The sequence below is a fragment of the Sorex fumeus genome, unplaced genomic scaffold, assembly GCF_029834395.1.
Source record: "Sorex fumeus unplaced genomic scaffold, SorFum_2.1 ptg000127l, whole genome shotgun sequence".
In the NCBI taxonomy this organism is placed as follows: domain Eukaryota; kingdom Metazoa; phylum Chordata; class Mammalia; order Eulipotyphla; family Soricidae; genus Sorex; species Sorex fumeus.
The window spans coordinates 21,751-45,864 of NW_026606184.1; the positions used below are offsets into that span (position 1 = coordinate 21,751).

The window sequence follows — 24,114 nt, forward strand, 5'->3', positions numbered from 1 at the left end:
AGAGGGAGAGAGGGAGAAAGGACCTAGGAGACAGTACAGTGGGGAAGTTGCCACAGGTGGCCGACAGGTTGGACCCTGGTGCCCCAGGCAGGGCGAGCAGAGCCCCTGAGGCAGGAGCGAGCTTGGACACTCGAGGTCAGACTGAACACAGTGAGCGTCCCGCCAGGCTGAACACAGTGACTGTCCCGCCAGGCTGAACACAGTGACCATCCCGCACCGCCAGCAGAGAAGGGGCAGGACTAGGGTTTTGACGTGGCCCTTTCCACGGAGAAGACAAACAAATGGGCTGCAGCCCCGAGCCCAACCCGGAGGCAGGAGAGTCGTCCCCTGGCCGAGCCCTGCCCTGCGCGGGCAGAGGCAGGCGCTGGGGAAGGAGCCGGCCGTGCGCAGGGCTGGTGAGCAGAGCCAGGAATGAGTGTGGGAAGGCGGCGGGGCGGGCTGGCACGGAGTGAACCGAGCAGCTGCAGCCGTGGGCCGGGACCGTGGGAGAGACAAGCTGCAGCCGTGAGCGGGACCCCACGGGCGCGGGGGCCCGCGCTTTACAAACACCATCACGGCGTCCACGGAGGGAGGCCACCCGCGCCCGGGCAGATGCGCAACGCCCTCCCGAGCACAGCAGGCTGGAGGCGGGCAGGGGACCCCACCCTTCGCACCGCCCCACCCTCCAGCTGGGATCCCGGCACAGTGTGGGGGGGTGTTGGAGTACAAGGAGCTTCGGTCTATCAGGTTGCACCCATCACAGTGCTCCCGAGTCATTCCCATTACTTTGTAACTTTTTTGTTTTTTTTTTTGGTTTGTTTTTTTTTTTTGCTTTTTTGGGTCACACCCGGCTGCTCAGGGTTACTCCTGGCTCTGCACTCAGGAATCACTCCTGGCGGTGCTTGGGGGACCATATGGGATGCCGGGGATCGAACCCAGGTCGGCCACGTGCAAGGCAAACGCCCTACCCGCTGTGCTATAGCTCCAGCCCCTGTAACCACTTCTTTGTGCTCCCTTCCCCAACCAATTTGTAAGGTCGGATCCTTCTAGGACACTAAACTTGTACTGTAGTTAAAAAAAAAAAAAAAAAAAGGAGGTATGCCCTGTTTGACTCCTTGTCCTTGACGTTGTTTTCTTTAAAATTTTGAATTTATCTCAAGGGGAGCCGTATACAGCAGCTGAAAGACATTTCCAAGAAGATGCACAATCTCAGGAAACTATTGATTCTCCTATTTGGATTAAAATTCACAAAGTATGGGGCTGGAGCGATAGCACAGCGGGTAGGGCGTTTGCCTTGCACGCAGCCAACATGGCCGACCCAGGTTCGATTCCCAGCATCCCATAGGGTCCCCCAAGCACCGCCAGGAGTCATTCCTGAGTGCAGAGCCAGGAGCAACCCCTGAGCATTGCTGGGTGTGACCCAAAAGGCAAAAAAAAAAATTGACAAAGTAATAGGAATGACTCGGGAGCACTGTGATGGGTGCAACCTGATAGACCTAAGCTCCTTATACTCCAACGGAGGGGGGGTGCGGGGAGGGGGGGCAGAGAGGCATCAGCACTGCCCACACAGGCCCGGCTACCCCTCCGATGGGGACTGGGGGCCCGACTCGAAGGACGGCTGAGTCCAGGCACTGGGGTGCCACAGTGAGGATAGCCCCCCCCCCCCCAGGAAACCTGAGAACCTTTGTGATGTCAAGATGTGGGGCTGGAGCCCCGCCCTGACCAGCCCCTTGGCGTCCTTCCCACCTCCCACCCCAGCCACGGGTCATCTCTCTCTCCTGTCCCCCACGGCCGTCCCCTCCACTTCTAAGGCCCCTTCCAGAATTCTCAGGCTGGGTCCCTCCATCCTCGCCGTCCTCCTGCACCAGGGGCCTGGGCACGGGCCACAGGGAAAGAAAGGGGCCACAGAGCCGTGGGGGACACCTTCCCGGCAGCCCACCCGGCCAGCATGGAGGCCAAGGAGGAGGAGAGGGAGCCCGTGGTCAGCCCTTCCCATGGGCAGACCTTCAGCAACATGCAGGCCAGGAAGAAGTCCAGTTCCAGCAAAAAAGTCAGGCAGCTCAAGTACAAAGAGCAGAACCTGGAGGCACTGAAGAAGGAGGCGACCATGGTAAGCGGCCGGACACAGGCCCCCGGCGGCCACTCTGCCCTTAACCCCCAAGCTCACGCCTGTCTCTCCCCGCAGGAGGACCACATGCTAAGCCTGGAAGAACTCAGCGCCAAGTACTCCGTGGACCTGCAAATGGTAGGTTTACAGGGGTTCCCCGCAGACAGAGCCGTGACCCCCGAGCCAACCACAAACACTCCCTGGTCACCCCAAGGGGCTTCCGTGCAGGAGAGGAAATGGAGAAGCGGTCCTTCAGAGCGGGCCCTCGGCCGCTGCACCGCTCACATCTTTGTTTTTCTTTTTGGGTCACACCCGGCGATGCTCAGGGGTTCCTCCTGGCTCATGCATTCAGGAATGACTCCTGGTGGTGCTCAGGGGATCCTATGGGATGCTGGGAATCGAACCCGGGTTGGCCACGTGCAAGGCCAACGCCCTCCCCGCTGTGCTATTGCTCCAGCCCCACAGCTCTTTATGGCAAGCGGCTCTTAGGGGGGCCCCAAGGAGGCCCCTGGCCCTGGCCCGAGCCCTTGGCCTATTGTCCGCCCAGACTCTGGGTTCTCAGATACTTTGCACAAAGAAGAAATTGTGTTGCCGGGAGAGAGGGCAGCGGGGAGGGGGGCTGGAAGGGCGGCAGAGTCTCTGTGCAATCGTGAGAATGGCCTGGGCGCCCAGACGCCCCCAGGGGCTGGAGCGATAGCCCAGCGGGGAGGGCGTTGGCCTGGCACGCGGCTGACCCAGGTTCGGTTCCCAGCATCCCAGATGGTCCCCCGAGCACTGCCGGGGTAATTCCTGAGTGCAGAGCCAGGAGGAACCTCTATGCATCAGTGCGTGTGACCCAAAAAGAAAAAAAACAAAACCAACGACGCCCCCAGAAGCAAACTCCAAGCATCACTGGCTCCCGCCCCCTTATACACACACACACTACGGGTCCCGCTCACGGCCGCTCTGTCCTGGCCCACAAGCACAGCAGGGCTGGACTTAGAGGCTTCATCGTGTCCACCCGAGGGTGACTGCCTGATCACCGGGGGCAGCAGAGGCTGCTTCAGGTTTTGGGTCAGCGTGGTTTTCTCTCCAGCCCTGCCCACGTGAGGGGCCCCGGGCCCCAGGCGCAAAAGTCAGGGAGGCAAGTTGGTGCATGTCCCCTGGGGGTGCTGAATCGTCCCCACGACCTGTGCCTCCCCTGCCAGGGCCACACCCACACCACAGCCCAGAAGATTCTGGAGCGCGATGGCCCCAATGTGCTTACGCCGCCCCCCAAGACCCCCGAATGGATCAAATTCTGCGAACAGATGTTCGGGGGATTCTCCCTTCTGCTGTGGACTGGGGCCATCCTCTGTATCGTGGCCTACTACATCCAAGTCCAAGTGAACCAGGACACCACGAAAGACAACGTGAGCGCAGGCGGGTGACCCCCACGCAGCCGCCCACCGCACAGGGGGTCCACACCAGGCAGCTGCCCTGCCCATCCCACACAGTGACCCCGGACCCACAGGCTGACCGAGCAGGGCTGCTCAGAGCTGTCCCCCCTTACCACCCTTTTGCACCCGAGAAACGCATCCTGGGCCAGTGCCCTCGGATCCCAGATGCGGTTGACTCTGGTTTTCGTCTTGGCATATTCAGACGAAAACTTGCCAGGTTTTCTGTGCAGCCCTGCCAGGCCCTTTCGACGTAGATTCCATCGGTTAGGAAAGTGAGGGTGAGGCTGGAGCACAGTGGGGAGGGCGTTTGCCGTGCACGCCGTCAACCTGGGTTCGATCCCCGGCATCCTGTAGGGCCCCCCGAGCACCGCCAGGAGTGACTCCTGAGTGCAGAGCCAGGAGGAACCCCTGAGCATCACTGAATGTGACCCCAAAAGCAAAAAAAGGGGGGCTGGAGAGATAGCACAGCGGGGAGGGCGTTTGCCTTGCATGCGACCGACCTGGGTTTGATTCCCAGCATCCCATATGGTCCCCTGAGCACTGCCAGGAGTAACTCCTGAGTGCAGAGCCAGGAGTCAGCCCTGTGCATCGCCAGGTGTGATCCAAAAAAAAAAAAGTGGTGTGGTTGGTGGGGGAGAGAGTGCAGGGTGGAAGGTCACTTGCACCCCACTGATCCCGGTTCAAATCCCCGACTGGGCGCAGGGTACCCTGAACACCGTCAGGAGTGTCACTCCTGAGCACAGAGCCGGGAGGAAGTCCTGTCACGTGTGCCTCCCCCTCAATAAAACACACAGGACAAAATGAAAATGAGAGCAAGCCGGGCTGGAGTGATAGCACAGCGGGCAGGGTGTTTGCCTTGCACGTGTCTGACCGGGGTTCGATTCCCAGCATCCCATATGGTCAAGGAGTGTTCCCTGAGTGCAGAGCCAGGAGGAACCCCTGTGCATCGCCGGGTGTGACCCAAAAGCAAATGAGAGCAAGCAACCGTGGCTCCCTGAGGGCATGATGCCCTGGTTGCTTTTCCTCTCTGGACTTTCCTCCCGTCCCCCCCAGCTGTACCTGGGCATTGTCCTGGCCTCCGTGGTCTTCATCACCGGCTGCTTCTCCTACTACCAAGAGGCCAAGAGCTCCCAGATCATGGAGTCGTTCAAGGACATGGTGCCCCAGGTATGGGCTACAGAGGCAGCCGGCCGGGGTCTTGACAAGACCCTTGAGTGGCTGGAGCTACAATGGGATTTGCTCATCTGTGGTCCAAGTTCCCCAGAGGACAGTGGGGGTCAGTGGCAGCAGCATGTGACTGCCCTTGTGGCAGCTGGAAACCCCCAAAGAGAACTTCTGCTCAGTCAGGGAGGGTGCTGGGGGCTCCTGCATCCAGGAGAGCTGGGATGCAGCGTGGGAATGTTCCAGAACAGAGGTGGAGAAGCAGGGCAGGTGGAGACTGGCGTCCACATATCCTGCGGTCCTTCAGCAAGTCAGAAGACGGGGTGACGGCAGAGGGTGGGCCAACTGGGTTGTGGGTGTCCTGGGTGCATGAGGCAGGGGCTGCCAGCACTGTTTAGGGGTCCCTGCTCATTGCTGGGGATCAGAAGCTGGGCCTCACCAGGGCTGGAAGCCTCAGACAAGTCCCCAAACAGTCTTGGGATGCTGGTACCTTTCGGTGGCCACAGCGACTCAGAGTTGGGTAGAAGTAGCTGGCAGTAAGAATGACTCAAGCTTCACAAACTGGCCTTTTCCGAGGTGGCTGGGCCCCACCGGTGACCACTCAACGGTGCTGGCTGGTCTGAGCCCAGTAGGAAGTGGGCACGGGGCAGGGATAGCGGGATGCCAAGGTCCAGCCTCTGTCTGTGCCCCGTGGGGGCGGAGGGGGACGCAGAGTCAGGCCCACGTGAGGGAAGCAGACCCTCGCAGCCCTCACCCCAACCCCGAGGCCATGGCGGGCCTGGAGGACGCGTTTTCGGGGAGAACCGGTGGAGAAGCCCCGATTCCGCCCTCTGCCCGCAGCAAGCGCTGGTGATTCGGGAAGGGCAGAAGCTAAACATTGGCGTGGATAAAGTGGTTCTGGGCGACCTGGTAGAGGTGAAGGCCGGCGACCGGATCCCGGCCGACATCCGACTCATCTCTTCACAAGGCTGCAAGGTTAGGGTGCAGGGTGCAGGGGTGGAGCCCCAGGGCAGGGTGCGGGGTGTAGGGGTGGGGTGTGGGCACAGGGTGCAGGGAAGGCTCCAGACAAGGGACAGGCAGGGATGCCACCTCTATACAACCCTTCTTCTTCTTTTGCTTTTTGGGTCCCACCCGGCGATGCTCAGGGGTTCCTCCTGGCTCATGCACTCAGGAATCACTCCTGGCGGTGCTCGGGGGACCCTATGGGATGCTGGGGATTGAACCCGGGTCGGCCATGTGCAAGGCAAATGCCCTCCCCGCTGTGCTATCGCTCCAGCCCCAAGATGGACTTTCTTTTTTTCTTTTTGGGTCCCACCCGGCGATGTTCAGGGCTGACTCCTGGCTCTGCGCTCAGGAATCACTCCTGGCCGGTGCTCGGGGGACCCTATGGGATGCTGGGAATCGAACCCGGGTCGATCGCGTGCAAGGCAAGCGCCCTCCCCGCTGTGCTATCGCTCCAGCCCCTGGGCATCCCTTCTTAAAGGCGTCTTGGTGCCTGGCTGACCTGCCCCCCTCCCGCAGGTGGACAACTCCTCCCTGACCGGTGAGTCGGAACCGCAGACCCGCTCCCCCGAGTTCACCCATGAGAACCCTCTGGAGACCCGGAATATCTGCTTCTTTTCCACCAACTGCGTGGAAGGTGCGGAGCGGCCCGTCAGCACCCCGCCATGGAAGGTCCTAGGGGGGAGAAGCCCCCCAGAGCCTCTATCTGGGGCCTCCACAGTCAAAGCAGGAAAGGGGGCCCCACCCAGAGCTTGTTGGGCTCGGATCAACTGACCGCTCTGGGCTCTCGGTAGCTGCTTGTCCCCTGGGGCCCACGCACCACCGCCACCGCGGGACATGGCCCACGGCAGCTCTGTTCACAGGCACCGCCACGGGCATCGTGGTGGCCACCGGGGACAACACAATCATGGGCCGCATAGCCATCCTGGCGTCGGGGCTGAAGGTGGGCAAGACGCCCATCGCCATGGAGATCGAGCACTTCATCCACATCATCACCGCCGTGGCCGTCTTCCTGGGCATCTCCTTCTTCTTCCTCGCCCTCATCCTCGGCTACCACTGGCTGGAGGCCATCATCTTCCTCATCGGCATCATCGTGGCCAACGTGCCCGAGGGACTGCTGGCCACTGTCACCGTGAGTGGGCATGGCGCCAGGGACACGGGCCCTGGGAAGGTGCTCCAGGTACCTCTTCCGCGGGAAGGAGCACCCCATGGACAGCAAGATGCAAGACGACTTCCAGAAGGCTCACCTGGAGCTGGAGCACGGGGGCGGGGCCAAGGGCACAGAGGGAGGGGCCAAGGCACAGGGGCGGGGCTAAGGGCACAGAGGGAGGGGCCAAGGCACAGGGGCGGGGCTAAGCGCACAGAGGGAGGGGCCAAAGGCACAGGGGCGGGGCCAAGGGCACAAGGGAGGGGCCTATAGTATGGGGAGGGGCCAACAGCATGGGGCGGGGCCAAGGCACAGGGGCGGGGCTAAGGGCACAGAGGGAGGGGCCAAAGGCACAGGGGCGGGGCCTAGGGAACAGAGGGAGGGGCGAAGGCACAGGGGCGGGGTCAAAGGCACAAGGGAGGAGCCAATAGCATGGGGGCGGGGCCAATGGCGCCGGGGCGGGACTAAGGCCATGGAAGGAGTCAATGGCCTGGGAGGAGCCAAGTGCAGGGGAGGAGTCAAGGGCACTGCTGAGACGGACTAGTGGTCCCAGAGAGGCAGAGGACAAGAATGGACTGCAGGACTGGCATGAGTGGCCGCCAGAAGTGTGTTCAGACCCGGGGGGAAGAAATTCTGGAAAGTTCTGAGCCTGCCCAGTCCTGGGTTGTTCCCAGGCCCTGACTTCTCTGCGTCAGAGCCAAGTGCTTCCACTTTTCTAATCAAGCTGGCGCCCGTGGCTTCCTGCCCACCGGTGTGGTCTGTGGGCCCGGGTCTGAGACCCTTTCTTGAGAAGGTTCGTCCAGAATGGCAGGGACTGGATGTGCTAAACGGCAGCCCCCCGGGGAGTGACCCCAGGAAGCCTCTCATCACGAACCCCAGGAGTGGAGGCTGGGTCCACCCCGGCCACCTGCCAGGCCTGGCTCAGCTCTCTAAGCTCTCCCTGCCCCCACGCTCCTCTCTGAAGCTCTGCCGCAGCTCCTCCTGGGCTCGCAGACCCCCAGGGCCATCGGAAAGACGGTCCCTGTCCACTCTCTGCCCACCTCCCAGGTGTGTCTGACGCTGACCGCCAAGCGCATGGCCCACAAGAACTGTCTGGTGAAGAACCTGGAGGCGGTGGAGACCCTGGGCTCCACGTCCACCATCTGCTCCGACAAGACGGGCACGCTCACCCAGAACCGCATGACTGTGGCCCACTTGTGGTTTGACCAGACTGTGTACACTGCTGACACCACCGAGGACCAGCAGGGTGAGGGGGCGGGGCCCAGGGCATAGGGGGGTGGGACCAAGGACACAGGGGCGGGGCCAAAGGCACAGGGGAGGAGCCAAGGACACAGGGGCAGGGCCAAAGGCACAGGGGAGGAGCCAAGGACACAGGGGGCAGGGTCAAGGGCATAGGAGGCTGGGACCAGGGGCACAGGGGCGGGGCTGAGGACACAGGGGAGGAGCCAAGGGTACAGGGGTGGGGCCAAAGGCACAGGGGGAGGGACCAAGGGCACAGGACAGGAGCCAATAGCACAGGGGAAGAGGCCAATGGCACAGGGGCGGGGCCAAGAGCACAGAGGGAGGGGCCAAGGGCACAGGACAGGAGCCAATAGTACAGGGGGAAGGGCCAAGGACACAGGGGAGGAGCCAATAGCACAGAGGGTGGGGCCAAGGACATAGGGTCAGGGCCAAGAGCAGAGGGCGGGGCCAAAGGCACACGGCAGAGCCAAGGGCACAAGGGAGGAGCCAAGAACACAGAGGGCAGGGTCAAGGGCATAGGAGGCTCGGACCAGGGGCACAAGGGCGGGGCTGAGGACACGGGAGGAGCCAAGGGTACAGGGGTGGGGCCAAAGGCACAGGGGGAGGGACCAAGGGCACAGGGGAGGAGCCAATAGCACAGGGGAAGAGGCCAATGGCACAGGGGCGGGGCCAAGAGCACAGAGGGAGGAGCCAAGGGCACAGGGGCGGGGCCAAGGGCACAGAGGGAGGGGCCAAGGGCACAGGGGCGGGGCCAAGGGCACAGAGGGAGGGGCCAAGGGCACAGGGGCGGGGCCAAGAGCACAGAGGGAGGGGCCAAGGGCACAGGGGCGGGGCCAAGGGCACAGAGGGAGGGGCCAAGGGCACAGGGGCGGGGCCAAGGGCACAGAGGGCGGGGCCAAGGGCACAGGGGAGGCCAAGGCCATGGAAGGAGCCAATGACCTGGGAGAAGCCAAGTGTAGGGCAGGGGTCAAGGGCACTCCTGAGAGGGACTGATGGTCCCAGAGAGACGGAGGACAAGAACGGACTGCAGGACTGGAATGAGTGGCCGCCAGAAGTGTGTTCAGACCCAGGGGGAAGAAATTCCGGAAAGCTCCGTGTGCGGGTGCAGAAGCCGGTCTGTGATTTTTGTGGGGCGCGAAGCTGCCGGCCAGGACGCAGCCCGGCTTCACCCAGCATCCTCTTCCTCCCCAGAGAACACCTTTGACAAGAGCTCTGGCACCTGGAAAATCCTGTCCCAAATCGCCGGGCTGTGCAACCGGGCCCACTTCAAGCCCAATCAGGAGATGATCCCGATCATCAAGGTGCCGCCCCCCGCCCAGCTCTGCCGCACCCAGGCTCCCCCAGCCCGCACCCCGGCCTCACCGTGCGCCCCCTTCCCTAGCGGGGGACCACGGGAGATGCCTCCGAGTCGGCGCTGCTCAAATTCATCGAGCAGACCTGCGGCTCCGTGACTGAGATGCGAGAGAAGAACCCCAAGGTGGCCGAGATCCCCTTCAACTCCACCAACAAGTACCAGGTACCCGGGACGGGGAGCGGAGAGCCGAGTGACCGCGGGCAGCAAGGACTGACCCGGGCGGGCAGGGCGCAGAGGGCACTGCCGTGCCCACCCTCCACCCGCAGCCGCAATGCTGCCTCCCCAGATATCGATCCACATTCCCGAGGAGAAGCCCGAAGCCCGTGTCCTGCTGATGAAGGGGGCTCCTGAGAGAATCCTGGAGAGGTGCTCCAGTTACCTGCTCCACGGGACCGAGCACCCCATGGACAGCAACATGCAGGACGACTTCCAGAAGGCTTACCTGGAGCTGGGCGGCCTGGGGGAGCGCGTGCTGGGTGAGGGGTGGGCCTGGGGAGGGGGCGCGGGGAGGGCTGGGGGCTCTGGGGGGAGAGTAGAGCAGCAGCGTACCCCAGTCCGGCCCAGCCCGGCCCGTCTCACCCCCGTTTCAGGGTTCTGCTACCTGGACTTGCCCGACTCCTTTGGGGAGGATTTCGAATTCAACACGGAGGAGGTCAACTTCCCCACCGAGAACCTGTGCTTCGTGGGCCTCATGTCCATGATCGACCCTCCCCGGGCAGCCGTGCCCGACGCTGTGAGCAAGTGCCGCAGCGCGGGCATCAAGGTAGGGGTCCGCACGCCCCCTGACCTCTGCCCCGCACTCCAAGGGCATGAGAAGGGAGGGCCGACCCCTCCAGCAGACGCACGGCCACCAAGGTGCATCCCGGCCGTCCACTCCCCCAGGTGATCATGGTGACCGGTGACCACCCCATCACGGCCAAGGCCATCGCCAAGGGCGTGGGCATCATCTCCGAGGGCACCGAGACTGTGGAGGACATTGCGGCCCGGCTCGACATCCCGGTCAAAGAGGTCAACCCCAGGTGAGGCCCTGCAGCCCAGCCCCAACCCCTCCCTTTACAAAGCCTCCGTGGCCTGTCCTCTTCGCCCCTAGACCCGGAGTGGCCAGGCTGTGCCTCTGCCCAGCTGACCCTGAGGGCTCTGCTCAGAGGCAAGAAATTGATCTGTAGTCAAGGGAAAGAGGCTGTCCTGGGACCCCGGCCCCAATTCAAGGGCAGGAGGCAGGGCCTGGGTGGGCAGGAGGCGGGGTCTGAGCTGGTGGAGGCGTGGCCTGGGTTGGCAGGAGGCGGGGTCTGAGCTGACAAGGCAGGAGGCGGGGCCTGGGCTGGCAGGAGGCGGGGCCTCAACTGGTAGAGGCGTGGCCTGAACTGGTTGAGGTTGGCAGGAGGCGGGGCCTGGGCTGGCAGTAGGCAGGGCCTGGGCTGGCAGGGACGGAGCCTGAGTTGGCAGGAAGTGGGGGTGTTGCTGGGCTGGCAGGAGGCGGGGCCTGAGCTGCAGGAGGCAGGGCCTGGGCTGGCAGGGGCGGTGCCTGGGCTGGCAGGAGGCGGGGCCTGGACTGGCAGGGGGCGTGGTTTGAGCTGGCAGGAGGAGGGGCCTGGGCTGGCAGAAGGCGGGGCCTGGAGTGGCAGGGGCAGGGCCTGGGCTGGCAGGGGTGGAGTCTGAGTTGGCAGGAAGTGGGGGTGTTGTTGGGCTGGCAGGAGGCGGGGCCTGTGCTGGTGGAGGCGGGGCCTGGGCTGGCAGGGGGCGTGGCCTGAGCTGGCAGGAGGCGGGGCCTGAATTAGTGGAGGCAGGGCCTGAGCTGGTGGAGGCGGGGCCTGGGCTGGCAGGGGGCGTGGTCTGAGCTGGCAGGAGGCGGGGTCTGAGCTGGCGATACCCAGGCCAGCCCTGACCAGCGCCTGCTCCCCAGAGAGGCCAAGGCATGCGTGGTGCACGGCTCTGACCTGAAGCACATGGACTCCACGCAGCTGGACGAGTTGCTGCGCAATCACACAGAGATCGTCTTTGCCCGCACGTCCCCGCAGCAGAAACTCATCATCGTGGAGGGCTGCCAACGACAGGTGGGCATGGGGCGGGGGTCGCCCCAAGGAGGAGAGAGGGTGGAGGGCGGGAGCCACACTGACCGCACCCGGATGCTCCGCAGGGGGCCATCGTGGCCGTGACGGGGGACGGCGTGAACGACTCCCCTGCCCTGAAGAAGGCCGACATTGGCATTGCCATGGGCATCGCGGGCTCAGACGTGTCCAAGCAGGCGGCCGACATGATCCTGCTGGACGACAACTTCGCGTCCATCGTCACCGGCGTGGAGGAGGGTGAGGGCGCGGGCGGGGGGCCTCTGAGAGTGGATGAGTCTGAGGCCCAGGCGGGGGTCTCGGGCATGGGACAGTGGCTGGACAGGAATGTCTCCGTGGCAGCTGGCACTCGGGGTCCTGAGTGCTGCTCGTAGACGGGCAACCGGCCTCCCGCAGGCCGCCTCATCTTTGACAACCTGAAGAAGTCCATCGCCTACACGCTGACCAGCAACATCCCCGAGATCACCCCCTTCCTTCTCTTCATCATTCTCAGCATCCCACTGCCCCTGGGCACCATCACCATCCTCTGCATTGACCTGGGGACCGACATGGTGCGGCCGGGCAGGGGGCCTGGGAGAGAGGGAGGAGGGGGTGTGTGGAGAGGCGGGGGCTGTTTCAGCCTGTCGGTCCCTCCCCCAGCTCCCGGCCATCTCCCTGGCCTACGAGTCGGCCGAGAGTGACATCATGAAGCGGGTGCCGCGGAATGCCCTCACGGACAAGCTGGTGAACGAGCGGCTCATCTCCATGGCGTATGGGCAGATCGGTGGGTGCCAGGACGGGGCGCGGGGTCCCTGGTCCCACGGCAGGGAAGGTGCCCTGCCCCTCACCTGGGGGCTTGGATGGCTCAGGAGGACAGAGCAGACGCCAGGTGGGGGACACCCCCAACCTGCTGACGGTGCCCTCTCCTGAGGGGCCCTGAACCCCCAGGGATGATCCAGGCCCTGGCGGGGTTCTTCACCTACTCGGTGGTCCTGGCCGAGAACGGCTTCAGGCCCTTCGACCTGCTGGGCCTCCGTGTCAACTGGGAAGACCAACACAAGAGCGACCTGGAGGACAGCTACGGGCAGGAGTGGGTAGGCGGAGGGCAGAGGGTGGGGGCAGCAGCGGGGGCGGGGGCGGGGGGCACCTCGCCCTGCTGTCTCCTCTCCAAGTCTCCAGCGTCACCCCTGCTGTCTCTCTGCTCCCTGCCTCTCGGCTCTGCGTCTCTGCCAAGTCTCTGCTCTCTGTGTCTCTGTTCTCTGCTCTGAGTCTTTGGTCTCTGCGACCCCGTGATTTTTCGGTCGGACCCTGCAGTGCTGACTGCAGCCGCCCTGAGTCTGTACCCGCGGAGGGGGAAGGAGGATAGGAACATCTGCTCTTTCCTGCCCCACAGTGCTGCCTTCCTCCTCCTCCTCCTCCTCCTCCTCCTCCTTCTTCCTTCTTCTCCTTCTCCCCCTCCTCCTCTTCCTCTTCTTTTCTTCTTCTTCTTCTTCTTCTTCTTCTTCTTCTTCTTCTTCTTCTTCTTCTTCTTCTTCCTCCTTCTCCTCCTCTTCCTCCTCTTCTTCTTCCTCCTCCTCCTCCTCCTCTTCTTCTTCTTCTTCTTCTTCTTCTTCTTCTTCTTCTTCTTCCTCCTCCTCCTCCTCTTCCTCCTCCTCCTTCTTCCTCCTCTTCCTCCACTTCCTCCTCCATCTCCTCATCTTCCTCTTCCTTCTCCTCCTTCTCTTTCTCCTCCTCCTCCTCCATCACCTCCACCTCCTCTTCCACCTCCTCCCCCTCCTCCTCCACCCGCTCCTCCTCCTCCTCCTTCTTCTTCTTCTCCTCCTTCTCCCCCTCCTCCTCCTCCATCACCTCCACCTCCACCTCCTTCTCCTCCTCCTCCTCCTCCTCCTCCTCCTCCTCTTCTTCTTCTTCTTCTTCTTCTTCTTCTTCTTCTTCTTCTTCTTCTTCTTCTTCTTCTTCTTCTTCCTTCTCCTCCTCCTCTTTTTCTTCTTCCTCCTCCTCCTTCTTCCTCCTCCTCCTCCTTCTTCTTCCTCCATCTCCTCTTCTTTTTCCTTCTCCTCCTCCTCCTCCTCCTCCTCCTCCCCCCCCACCTGGGGGGCCCGGGAGGGAAGCAGCAGCTCACACGGCCCTGTGCCCGCAGACGTTCGAGCAGCGGAAGGTTGTGGAGTTCACCTGCCACACGGCCTTCTTCGCCAGCATCGTGGTGGTGCAGTGGGCCGACCTCATCATCTGCAAGACCCGCCGGAACTCCGTCTTCCAGCAGGGCATGAAGTGAGCGGGGCGCGGAGGGGGGTGCTCCAGGGCTGTGCTCCTGCCTGCAGGCCCGGCCCCCGGCCCGGGGCGGTCCTCCACGGGCTGTTTCGCCGCAGGAACAAGGTCCTGCTCCTGGCCATCCTGGAGGAGACGGTGCTGGCCTGCATCCTGTCCTACACGCCGGGGATGGACAAGGCCCTGCGGATGTACCCCCTCAAGTGCGTGGGCGCAGGGCGGGGACGGGGGCGCCCGGGGACGGGGTCTGCACACTTGGAGGCGAGAGCCTGGCCTGGGGCCCTCCGCGCTGCCCACAGCCCCGCGAGGGGACGGGGTCGCGCACCAGGGCAGCTGAGCCGAGCTGCCCCCCCCCCTCCGCCAGGGCCACGTGGTGGTTCTGCGCGGTGCCCTACAGCGTCATCATCTTCATCTACGACGAGACCAGGAAGCTGATCATCCGGCACTTTCCTGGCTGTGAGCCCCCCGACCCGGCCGCTCGCCGGCCCCCACGTCCGTCCTGCTCCCTGCCCCCCAGCCCCGCCCGGCGCCCCACACGGGCCAGCTGGAGAGGGAGACCCCGCGGACTGCCTCGGACCCCACCCCCTGCATCCCTCCCCTGCGCCCCTCCCCTCCTTCCCCTGTGCCTCGTCCCCATGCACCCCTCCTTCCTGGCCCTTCCCCTGAACTCCTCCCCTGCTACCCTCCCCACTCACCCCTGCGCCCCTCCCCTCCTTCCCCTGTGCCCCATCCCCATGCACCCCTCCTTCGCAGCCCTTCTCCTGAACTCCTCCCCTGCTACCCCCCCCCACTCACCCCTGCGCCCCTCCCCTCCTTCCCCTGTGCCCCTTCCCCATGCACCCCTCCTTCGCAGCCCTTCCCCTGAACTCCTCCCCTGCGCCCCTCCCCACTCACCCCTGCGCCCCTCCCCTCCTTCCCCTGTGCCCCTTCCCCATGCACCCCTCCTTCGTAGCCCTTCCCCTGAACTCCTCCCCTGCTACCCTCCCCACTCACCCCTGCGCCCCTCCCCTCCTTCCCCTGTGCCCCATCCCCATGCACCCCTCCTTCGCAGCCCTTCCCCTGAACTCCTCCCCTGCGCCCCTCCCTACTCACCCCTGCGCCCCTCCCCTCCTTCCCCTGTGCCCCTTCCCCTTCTTCCCCTTGTCCCTTCCCCATGCGCCCCTTCCCTGGGCCCCTCCCCACTCACCCCTGTGCCCCTCCCCACTCACCCCTGCACCCCTCCCATTCTTCCCCTGTGCCCCTCCCCCTCCATCCCTTGTTCCCCTTCCCCTGTACTCCTCCCCTGAGTCCCTCTCCACTCACCCCTGCACCCCTCCCCCTCGTTCCCCTGTGCCCCTCCCATTCTTCCCCTGTGCCCCTCCCCCGTGCACCCCTCCTTCGAGCCCCTTCCCCTGAACTCCTCCCCTGCGCCCCTCCCCACTCACCCCTGCGCCCCTCCCCTCCTTCCCCTGTGCCCCGTCCCCATGCACCCCTCCTTCGCAGCCCTTCCCCTGAACTCCTCCCCTGCTACCCTCCCCACTCACCCCTGCGCCCCTCCTCCTCATTCCCCTGTGCCCCCTCCTCTCCCTGCACCCCTCTCCCTCCTTCCCCTGTGCCCCTCCCCCGTGCACCCCTTCGTCATGCCACTTCCCCCTGCACCCCTCCCCTGAGTCCCTCCCCACTCACCCCTGCACCCCTCCCCCTTGTTCCCCTGTGCCCCTCCCCCATACACCCCTCCTTCGTGCCCCTTCCCCTGCACTCCTCCCCTGCTACCCTCCCCACTCACCCCTGCACCCCTCCCATTCTTCCCCTGTGCCCCTCCCCCTCCTTCCCTTTTTCCCCTTCCCCTGCACTCCTCCCCTGCTACCCTCCCCACTCACCCCTGCACCCCTCTCCCTCCTTCCCCTGTGCCCTTCCCCCTCCTTCCCTTGTTCCCCTTCCCCTGTACTCCTCCCCTGCTACCCTCCTCACTCACCCCTGCACCCCTCTCCCTCATTCCCCTGTGTCCCTCCCCCATGCACCCCTTCTTCATGCCACTTCCCCCTGCACCCCTCCCCTGAGTCCCTCCCCACTCACCCCTGCACCCCTCCCTTTCTTCCCCTGTGCCCCTTCCCCATGCACCCCTCCTTGGTGCCCCTTCCCCTGCACTCCTCTCCTGCTACCCTCCCCACTCACCCCTGCACCCTCCCCCTCATTCCCCTGTGCCCCCTCCTTCCCCTGCACCCCTCTCCCTCCTCCCCGTTCCCCTCCCCCATGCACCCCTCTTCCGTGACCCTTTCCCATGCACCCCTTCCTGGGCCAATCCCCACTCCCCCTGTGCCCCCCCCCCCGCCAGGCTGGCTGGAGAGGGAGACCTACTACTGAGCACAGGACAACGGGATGCAGCACTCAGGTGGCCAGACTGGCCCTGTGAGCCTGAGCGGACTGATCAACAGAGATGCACCCCTGTCTGGACGCTACCCTGCAGGCTCCCCGGGACCCCGTCCTGTGGAGAACCACAGAGTAAATGTAGCAGAACCCCCCCCGCCCAGTCCCATGTGCTTTTGTTGGGGGGCTGGGCATGAGCCGAATCTCTCCCAGGCCACATGGGGGGCCGCCGCTGGGGTCAGCAGCATCTCTGTGATCTCAGCCTGAGGGTCCTCGTGGGCCAGGGTGGGGGGACACGGGCAGTGAGCACGTCTCTGCAGGGGCAGGGCTCACAGGCGGGAGGAGGGGCATAAGTGCCCAGAGTTGGGGTGTTGGGGGCCCAGGGGCTGCCCCCTGCCCGCCCTGTGAGCTTCCTGGGGGGTGCTGGCAGCAAGGCGCTGCTCCCCAGAGGTCCCCTGGGGACAGCCGGCGGCAGGCTGGGGTCCTTCCCGCTGCTGACGCTGCTGAACCAGACCCCGAGGCTGAGCGGAGGGAGCGAGTGTGGGACTCTAGAAACCAGAGGCTCTCGGCCAGGTCATCTGATCTGGTGCCCGCAGGGGCCGAGAGGGACAGGCCATGGGGGAGGGGAGCAGGACAGGCCAGCGAAACCAGCCGTGTGTGTGTGTGTGTGTGTGTGTGTGTGTGTGTGTGTGTGTGTAGGGAACAGGGGAGGAGGAGGGGATGACCAGTGCTGTGGGGGCCATCTCCTGCCCGCACACAAACAAGCACCTGAAACTCAGAGCGCCCCCCTCCTCCCCCGAACCTCGTGCCTCAGTTTACCTGTGGAGCCCAGGGAGGTCCCCTCCTTCCAGACCTGAGCTGTGGGTTGGGTGTGGACCTGCCCCTGGGTTCTCCCCACACTCCCCGGGGAACATGTGGTCCTGGGGCTCCTCCCCGCAACAGCCCCGGGAATCCGGATCCTGGACCCGAGTGGGCGCGTGTCTGAAGGGGGAAGTGGCCAGGGAGCCCAGGAAGCAGAAGTGGCGAAGGGCAGCCGGGGACTCATCACCCAGGGACGGCCCGGGCTCCTTCCTGTGGCCCTGGCCCCTAAGCAGAGTCCCCGTGCCAGGCAGCGGCGTGACCTCTGACCCAGCCAGCGAGCCCCGGTCGGGCCGGCTCCCCGGCCTCCCCACGCCCAGATTCATTTACCTCAGGCTCATCTGCTCTTATTTTTAGCGTCCGACTTTTCCTTTCTTAATATGGCGATGAGCTCCTGAGACAGGGGTGAGGCGGGCGGGGGCAGGGCGCAGAGAGAGGAGCGGCCTGGCCTGGCCGGGCGTCCTGGCCCCGAGGCTGCGTCCCCCAGCCAGCCTGGGGACATATTTAGCCGGGCCAGGTGGGGCTGGGGCGCCGTTGTGGGCAGCTCAGGTTCCCACACCCTGCCCCGGCCACTGCCTCCCCCCTTCCTCCGGGCCGCGGCCACTTCTGCTCCTGCCGGCCGGCCGTGCTGTCCACTGCGGCTCAGGACCTCCCTAGCTCAGGACTCCCCCCCGGGGTCTCCACACACGCGGCGGCGGGATGGGAAGCCAGGCTGTGCCCGGGCTGCGGCTCTCGTTGCTTCTCCTCCTGCTCCTGGGACCCCCCAAGGCAGGGGTGCGGGGCGAGGAGGGCCTGGACTTCCCGGCCTACGACGGGGTGGACCGCGTGGTCAACGTGAACAGCAAGAACTACAAGAGCGTGTTCAAGAAGTACGAGGTGCTGGCGCTGCTGTACCACGACCCCCCCGAGGGGGACAAGGCCTCCCAGAGGCAGTTTGAGATGGAGGAACTGATCCTGGAGGTGAGGGCGCCCGGTGTGTCTCCCCGGGGTCCTAGCCGGGACTGCGCCTCCCCCCGGGAATGGGTGGGGGGGTCCACCGGGCAGAAGGGCACGGTAAGTGGCCCCCTTCCCACGCTTAGTGACCGCCCCATCCCTGTAACCCCAAATTCCGGAAGTGAAGGACCCCCATCGTTCTCTTAGAAATTTAACTTCCATGCAGTTGACCAGACGTCCAGGGGAAGGTGTTGGGGGTGTGAGGCGCACCTGTGCCCCCGTTCTGCCTCTCCAGCACCCCGGGGTCCTGGCCTGGGGGTCTCTTGCTGGCTGTGGGCCCCGGGGAGCTGGGAGGAGACCCACTCTCCAATTAATGCGCTGAGTATTTTTACCTCGCCCGCTCAGCACCCCTGGCGGCCCTCCTGCCTTCCAGTGGAGCACAGGGGCCGCGCCCTGCTGGGGACGCAGGCAGAGACAGACCCTCTGCCCGCCTGGCCCTCTCCACCCCCTGGCCCGCGGTGGGGTCGTGGGGAGCATCCGTGGGTGGGTGGGGGAGGAGTGTGAACCGAGGGCACGCAGGGGGCTGGGGCCCGGCTGGCACCACAGCGAGGCACAGCGGAGAGTGGGGGAGGCAGGGAGGCACTGACCGCGCTGACCCTGCCCCCCACAGCTGGCCGCCCAGGTTCTCGAGGACAAGGGCGTGGGCTTCGGGCTGGTGGACTCCGAGAAGGATGCAGCAGTGGCCAAGAAGTTAGGTAAGGGTGGGGCGTGGGAAAACGGGGGGAAGCTTGGGGCTGGGCCATAGCACAGTGGGGAGGGCGTTGGCCTGGCAGGCGGCCGACCTGGGTTCGATCCCCAGCATCCCATATGGTGCCCGGAGCACCGCCAGGAGTAATCCCTGAGTGCAAAGCCAGGAGTCAGCCCTGTGCATCGCCGGGTAGGACCCAAAAAGCAAAGATAAGATAAAAATAAATTAAACGGGGCCGGAGCAATAGCACAGCGGGGAGGGTGTTGGCTTGGCACGCGGCCGACCTGGGTTCGATCTCCGGCCTCCCATACGGTGCTCCGAGCACCGCCAGGAGTGATTCGGAACACCTGTGCATCGCTGGGTGTGACCTAAAAGCAAAAAAAAAAAAAAAAAAAAAAAAGGGAGACTCTCAGAGGCCAACCAGGGTCGAAGGCCAGGCAGTGTTGGAAGCAGGCAGCCCTGGGAGGAACCTTCCAGAATCCGCCAGCACCCCCATCCTCGCAGCTCCCCAAGTTAACCCTCTGCCTCAGGCCTCACCGAGGAGGACAGCATCTACGTCTTCAAGGGGGACGAGGTGATTGAGTACGACGGAGAGCTGGCCGCCGACACCCTGGTGGAATTCCTGCTGGACGTGAGCCCACCCCCCACCGGGTAGTGGACACTGGGCCTGGACACCCATGGGCACAGACACGCAGGCACGCAGACAGGGACACGGACACACGTAGACGCCCGGGCATGTGTGGGCACAGACACACGAAACATGTTGTGGACACTGGCGGGCCCAAGGCCTATTCGGACACGCACAGACAGGCGCCCCCCAGGCAGCAAAGCCCCTTCCTCTGCCCCAGGTCCTGGAGGACCCCGTGGAGCTGATTGAGGGGGAGCGGGAACTGCAAGCCTTCGAGAACATCGAGGACGAGATCAAGCTCATTGGCTACTTCAAGAGCAAAGACTCGGAGCGTGGGTGACCCCCCCGCGCCGCCCCTCCCCGCATGGGGCCCCGTCCCCTCCCTGAGGGCCGGCTGGGTCCCGGGCAGGGGTGGCGAGTGACTGGACCCACCTTGCACCCCCAGATTACAAAGCCTACGAGGACGCGGCCGAGGAGTTCCACCCCTACATCCCGTTCTTTGCCACATTCGACAGCAAGGTGGGGCCGCCACCCCCCCCCCCCCCCCGCTCACGCCCTCACACCCCTCCAGCCCCGCAGTGCCCTCAGCCGGCCACGCCCTGACTGTTCCGCTAACTGGCCCCGGGCACCCCTGCCTCTCCCCCAGGTGGCCAAGAAGCTGACCCTGAAGATGAACGAGATCGACTTCTACGAGGCCTTCATGGATGAGCCCGTGACCATCCCGGACAAGCCCAACAGCGAGGAGGAGATCGTCAGCTTCGTGGAGGAGCACAGGAGGTGGGGGCAGGGGAGGAGCACGGGGAGCACGGAGCACAGCGGGTGGGGGCAGGGGAGGAGCACGGGGAGCACGGTGAACAGCAGGTGGGGGCGGGGGAGGAGCACGGAGCACAGCGGGTGGGGGCAGGGGAGGAGCACAGGGAGCACGAAGAACAGTAGGTGGAGCAGGGGAGGAGTACGGGGAGCATGGAACACAGCACGTGGGGGCAATGGAGGAGCACAGGGAGCATGGGGCACAGCAGGTGGGGGTGGGGAGGAGCACTGGAAGCATGGAGCATAGTACGTGGGGCAGGGGAGGAGCATAGGGAGCATGGGGCACAGCAGGTGGGGGCAGGGAGGAGCACTAGAAGCATGGAACATAGCATGTGGGGCAGGGGAGGAGCACTGGAGCATGGAGCACAACAGGTGGGGGCAGGGAGGAGCACTGGGAGCATGGAGCATAGCACGTGGGGCAGGGGAGGAGCACAGGGAGCACGGAGCACAGCAGGTGGGGGCAGGGGAGGAGCACTGGGAGCATGGAGCACAACAGGTGGGGGCAAGGGAGGAGCACGGGGAGCATGGAGCACAGCATGTGGGGGCAGGGGAGGAGCACAGGGAGCACGGAGCACAGCAGGTGGGGGCAGGGGAGGAGCATGTGAAGAGCACAGGGAGTACTGGGCATGAGGAGGGGGCACAGGGGAAGGGGCACAGGAGGAGCACAGGGAGCACGGGGCACAAGGAAGGGGGCACAGGAGGTGGGGGCGTGGGCAGCAGCCTCTGAGAGGGCCTCCTCCAGGGGCACAAGCCAAGGTGACAGGTCAGTGCGGTGGCACCCCGGGGGGCCAACCTCTCGGATTCTGTTCCTGGCCCCAGGCCCCTGTGCAGACAGCCCGACTCACTCTGCTCCCCATGGTACGCCAGGTCTGTGGGGCCCGAACACGGGAGTTCAGGGCCAGCACCGAGGGCCTGGCCACCTGCAGTCTGCTGTGTCCCGCGTAGAGACCAGCCCCGGGGCACTCCCTGACCGATGCCCCATTTCTCCACAGGTCCACCCTGAGGAAGCTGAAGCCCGAGAGCATGTACGAGACGTGGGTGAGTTTCTGCGCAGCTGACTCGGCCGGGCCCCGGAAGGACCTGCGCTACCCGGACTGGGGGTCCTGGGGGTGTTCCTGGGGGGCCGCGGGGCTGATGCCTGCTGGCTGATGCCCCCCATCCCATCACAACAGGAGGATGACATGGACGGGATCCACATTGTGGCCTTCGCCGAGGAAGCCGATCCCGGTGAGGGTGCTCACGGTGGTTCACCGTGCTCCTCCCCTGCCCCCACTTGCTGTACCCCATGCTCCTCGTGCTCCTCCCTTGCCCCCACCTGTTGTGCTCGGTGCTCCCAGTGCTCCTCCCCGGCGCCACCTACTGTTCCTTGTGCTCCCTGTGCTCCTCCCCAGCCCCCACCTGCTGTGCTCCGTGCTCCCTGTGCTCCTCACCTGCCCCCACCTCACAACACGGCCCCAGGGAGCCCCACTCAGCCCTCCCGGGGGTGGCAAGGGGGCTGTAGGTGCTGGCCCCCCACTTGTCCCCGTCTCTCCCAGATGGCTACGAGTTTCTGGAGACACTGAAGGCCGTGGCGCAGGACAACACAGACAATCCTGACCTCAGCATCATCTGGATCGACCCGGATGACTTCCCCCTGGTGAGCGGCCACTCGGGGCCACTCGGGGCCGGGGGTGAGGAGGGCAGCGCTGTGATGGCCCAAGACAAACACGCCAGCAGCTGGGGCACGTCGAGATTCCACGTGCCCTGACATGGAGGACTCTCCTGCCAGTTGTCCGGAGCTGGGGGCCACGCTAGAGGTGCCAGGCGGGAACTCAGGACCCCACTTGAGCATAATAGGGGACCCCCAGCCCTGGCTTGGGGCCTTTGACTCTTGTCCCACTGACACGGTCCCTGTGCCCTGCAGCTAGTCCCCTACTGGGAGAAGACGTTCGACATCGACCTCTCAGCCCCGCAGATTGGTGTCGTCAATGTCACAGATGTGAGTGACCCCTAAATTCACGTTGCCTCTTGCCGTTGCCCCCAGTTCCCTTCGGACCCACGAGGGGAGCTGGTTCTGCTCTGCCCCAGCCCCTGGCACCCCATTGCCCCGTCCCTTACACTCCACCCTCCCAAGGCCCTCACCCACACCCCCATAGTCCCTTCCACACTTCCCGTGCCCACCAACCCCCATGCCTTTTCCCACTCTGTCCCACGCTGTGCCACGCCCCTTCCTCTCCATCAGGACCCCCACTACTCCCAACCACAGTCCCTTACCCTATACCAAAACCTCCACTCACATACCTCGCACATGCCCCGCCCATCATAACCACGCCCCTCGAGGACACGCCTACCTGGTCACCGCCCAATCACAGGACATGCCCACCCAATTCCTGCCCAATCACAGTCCGCGCTCAATCCCAGGACACGCCCTCACGCCCCCCCCCCCGTCCAAATCCAGGACACGCCCACCAGTCACCGCCCAATCCCGGGACACGCCCACCAGTTTCTGCCCAATTCCAGTCCCTGCCCAATCCCAGGACACGCCCCCCAGTCCCCTCCCAAACCCAGGACATGCCAGCAGTCCCGCCCAATCCCAAGACACGCCCACTCAGTACCCATCTCACCCCAGGACACACCCACTCAGTGTCTGCCCAATCCAAAGACACTCCCACACAGCCCCGCCCAATCCCAGGACACGCCCCCCAGTCCCCTCCCAAACCCAGGACATGCCAGCAGTCCCTGCCCAATCCTAGGACACTTTCATCTAGTTCCCGCCCAATCCCAGTCCCTGCCCAATCCCAAGACACGCCCACCCAGTACCCATCTCACCTCAGGACACACCCACTCACACTCTCCAATCCAAAGACACGCCCACACAGCCCCGCCCAATACCAGACCTGCCCAATTCCAGGACACATCCACCCCACTCAATTCCAGTCCCTGCCCAATCCCAGGACATGCCCATTCAGTCCCACCCAATCCCAGTCAGCCCCTGCCAATCCCAGAACACGCCCACCCCAGCCCCGCCCAATCCAGGACACGCCCATCTAGCCCCACCCAATCCGTCCCTGCCCAATCCCAGGACACGCCCACCAGCCCCGCCCAATCCAGGACACGCCCATCCAGTCCCACCCAATCCCAGTCTCTGTCCAATTCCAGGACACGCCCATCCAGCCCCACCCAATCCCAGTCCCTGCCCAATCCCAGGACACGCCCACCAGTCCCGCCCAATCCCAGTCCCTGCCCAGTCCCAGGACACGCCCACCACCCCCCCCCCCGCCAGCTCCAGGACACGCCCATCCAGTCCCACCCAATCCCAGCCCCTGCCCAATCCCAGGACACGCCCACCAGCCCCGCCCAATCCCAGTCCCTGCCCAATCCCAGGACATGCCCACCAGCCCCGCCCAATCCAGGACACGCCCATCCAGTCCCACCCAATCCCAGTCCCTGCCCAATCCCAGGACACGCCCACCAGCCCCACCCAATCCCAGTCCCTGCCCAATCTCAGGACACGCCCACCAGCCCCGCCCAATCCCAGGACACGCCCATCCAGTCCCACCCAATCCCAGTCCCTGCCCAATCCCAGGACACGCCCATCCAGTCCCACCCAATCCCAGTCCCTGCCCAATCTCAGGACACGCCCACCAGCCCCGCTCAATCCAAGGACACACCGCCCACCCAGCCCAGCCCCTGCCCCTGCCCCAGGACCCGCTCCCTCGAGCCCACCCCACCCTCATCCCCACGCAGGCTGACAGTGTGTGGATGGAGATGGACGATGAGGAGGACCTGCCTTCGGCCGAGGAGCTGGAGGACTGGCTGGAAGATGTGCTGGAGGGCGAGATCAATACAGAGGACGACGACGACGACGACGATGACGATGATGACGATGATGATGATGATGACGACGATGACTAGCCAGTGTGGAACCAGCTCCTGGTTCTGCCACCTTGGGGGCTCCCGGCCCCAGGGCCACACGGCCACGGGGCTCAGCGGGGTGCTGTTGGGTGTGGGTGGGGGCCGGGCACTGTCTTCCAGCGTCCCCGGCTGCTCACCGCCAAGCCCCCCACTCTCTCTGGTGCTGTTCTTCTG

At 64.7% G+C, this 24,114-nt stretch overlaps 2 protein-coding genes across 2 annotated transcripts; both read left to right on the plus strand.

Moving 5' to 3' along the window:
* Positions 1-1,927: 1,927 nt before the first annotated feature.
* LOC130045045 (sodium/potassium-transporting ATPase subunit alpha-2-like) lies at positions 1,928-16,066 on the plus strand. The gene is made up of 22 exons (XM_056137757.1): positions 1,928-2,089; positions 2,165-2,224; positions 3,274-3,477; positions 4,558-4,671; positions 5,506-5,640; positions 6,187-6,304; positions 6,531-6,799; positions 7,862-8,060; positions 9,248-9,357; positions 9,438-9,572; positions 9,697-9,886; positions 10,001-10,173; positions 10,293-10,429; positions 11,314-11,464; positions 11,548-11,716; positions 11,873-12,027; positions 12,116-12,239; positions 12,404-12,549; positions 13,596-13,726; positions 13,825-13,926; positions 14,088-14,179; positions 16,038-16,066. The coding sequence occupies exons 1-22, from the start codon at positions 1,928-1,930 to the stop codon at positions 16,064-16,066; spliced, it is 3,105 nt and encodes a 1,034-aa protein (XP_055993732.1).
* A 1,560-nt stretch (positions 16,067-17,626) lies between these two features.
* Positions 17,627-24,048, plus strand: CASQ1 (calsequestrin 1). The gene is made up of 11 exons (XM_056137789.1): positions 17,627-17,887; positions 18,531-18,615; positions 19,139-19,239; positions 19,457-19,568; positions 19,682-19,755; positions 19,883-20,013; positions 21,039-21,084; positions 21,219-21,273; positions 21,582-21,682; positions 21,950-22,024; positions 23,773-24,048. Exons 1-11 carry the CDS (start codon positions 17,627-17,629, stop codon positions 23,938-23,940), a joined length of 1,209 nt encoding a protein of 402 aa, XP_055993764.1. The 3' UTR covers positions 23,941-24,048.
* The last annotated feature ends 66 nt before the right edge of the window (positions 24,049-24,114 follow it).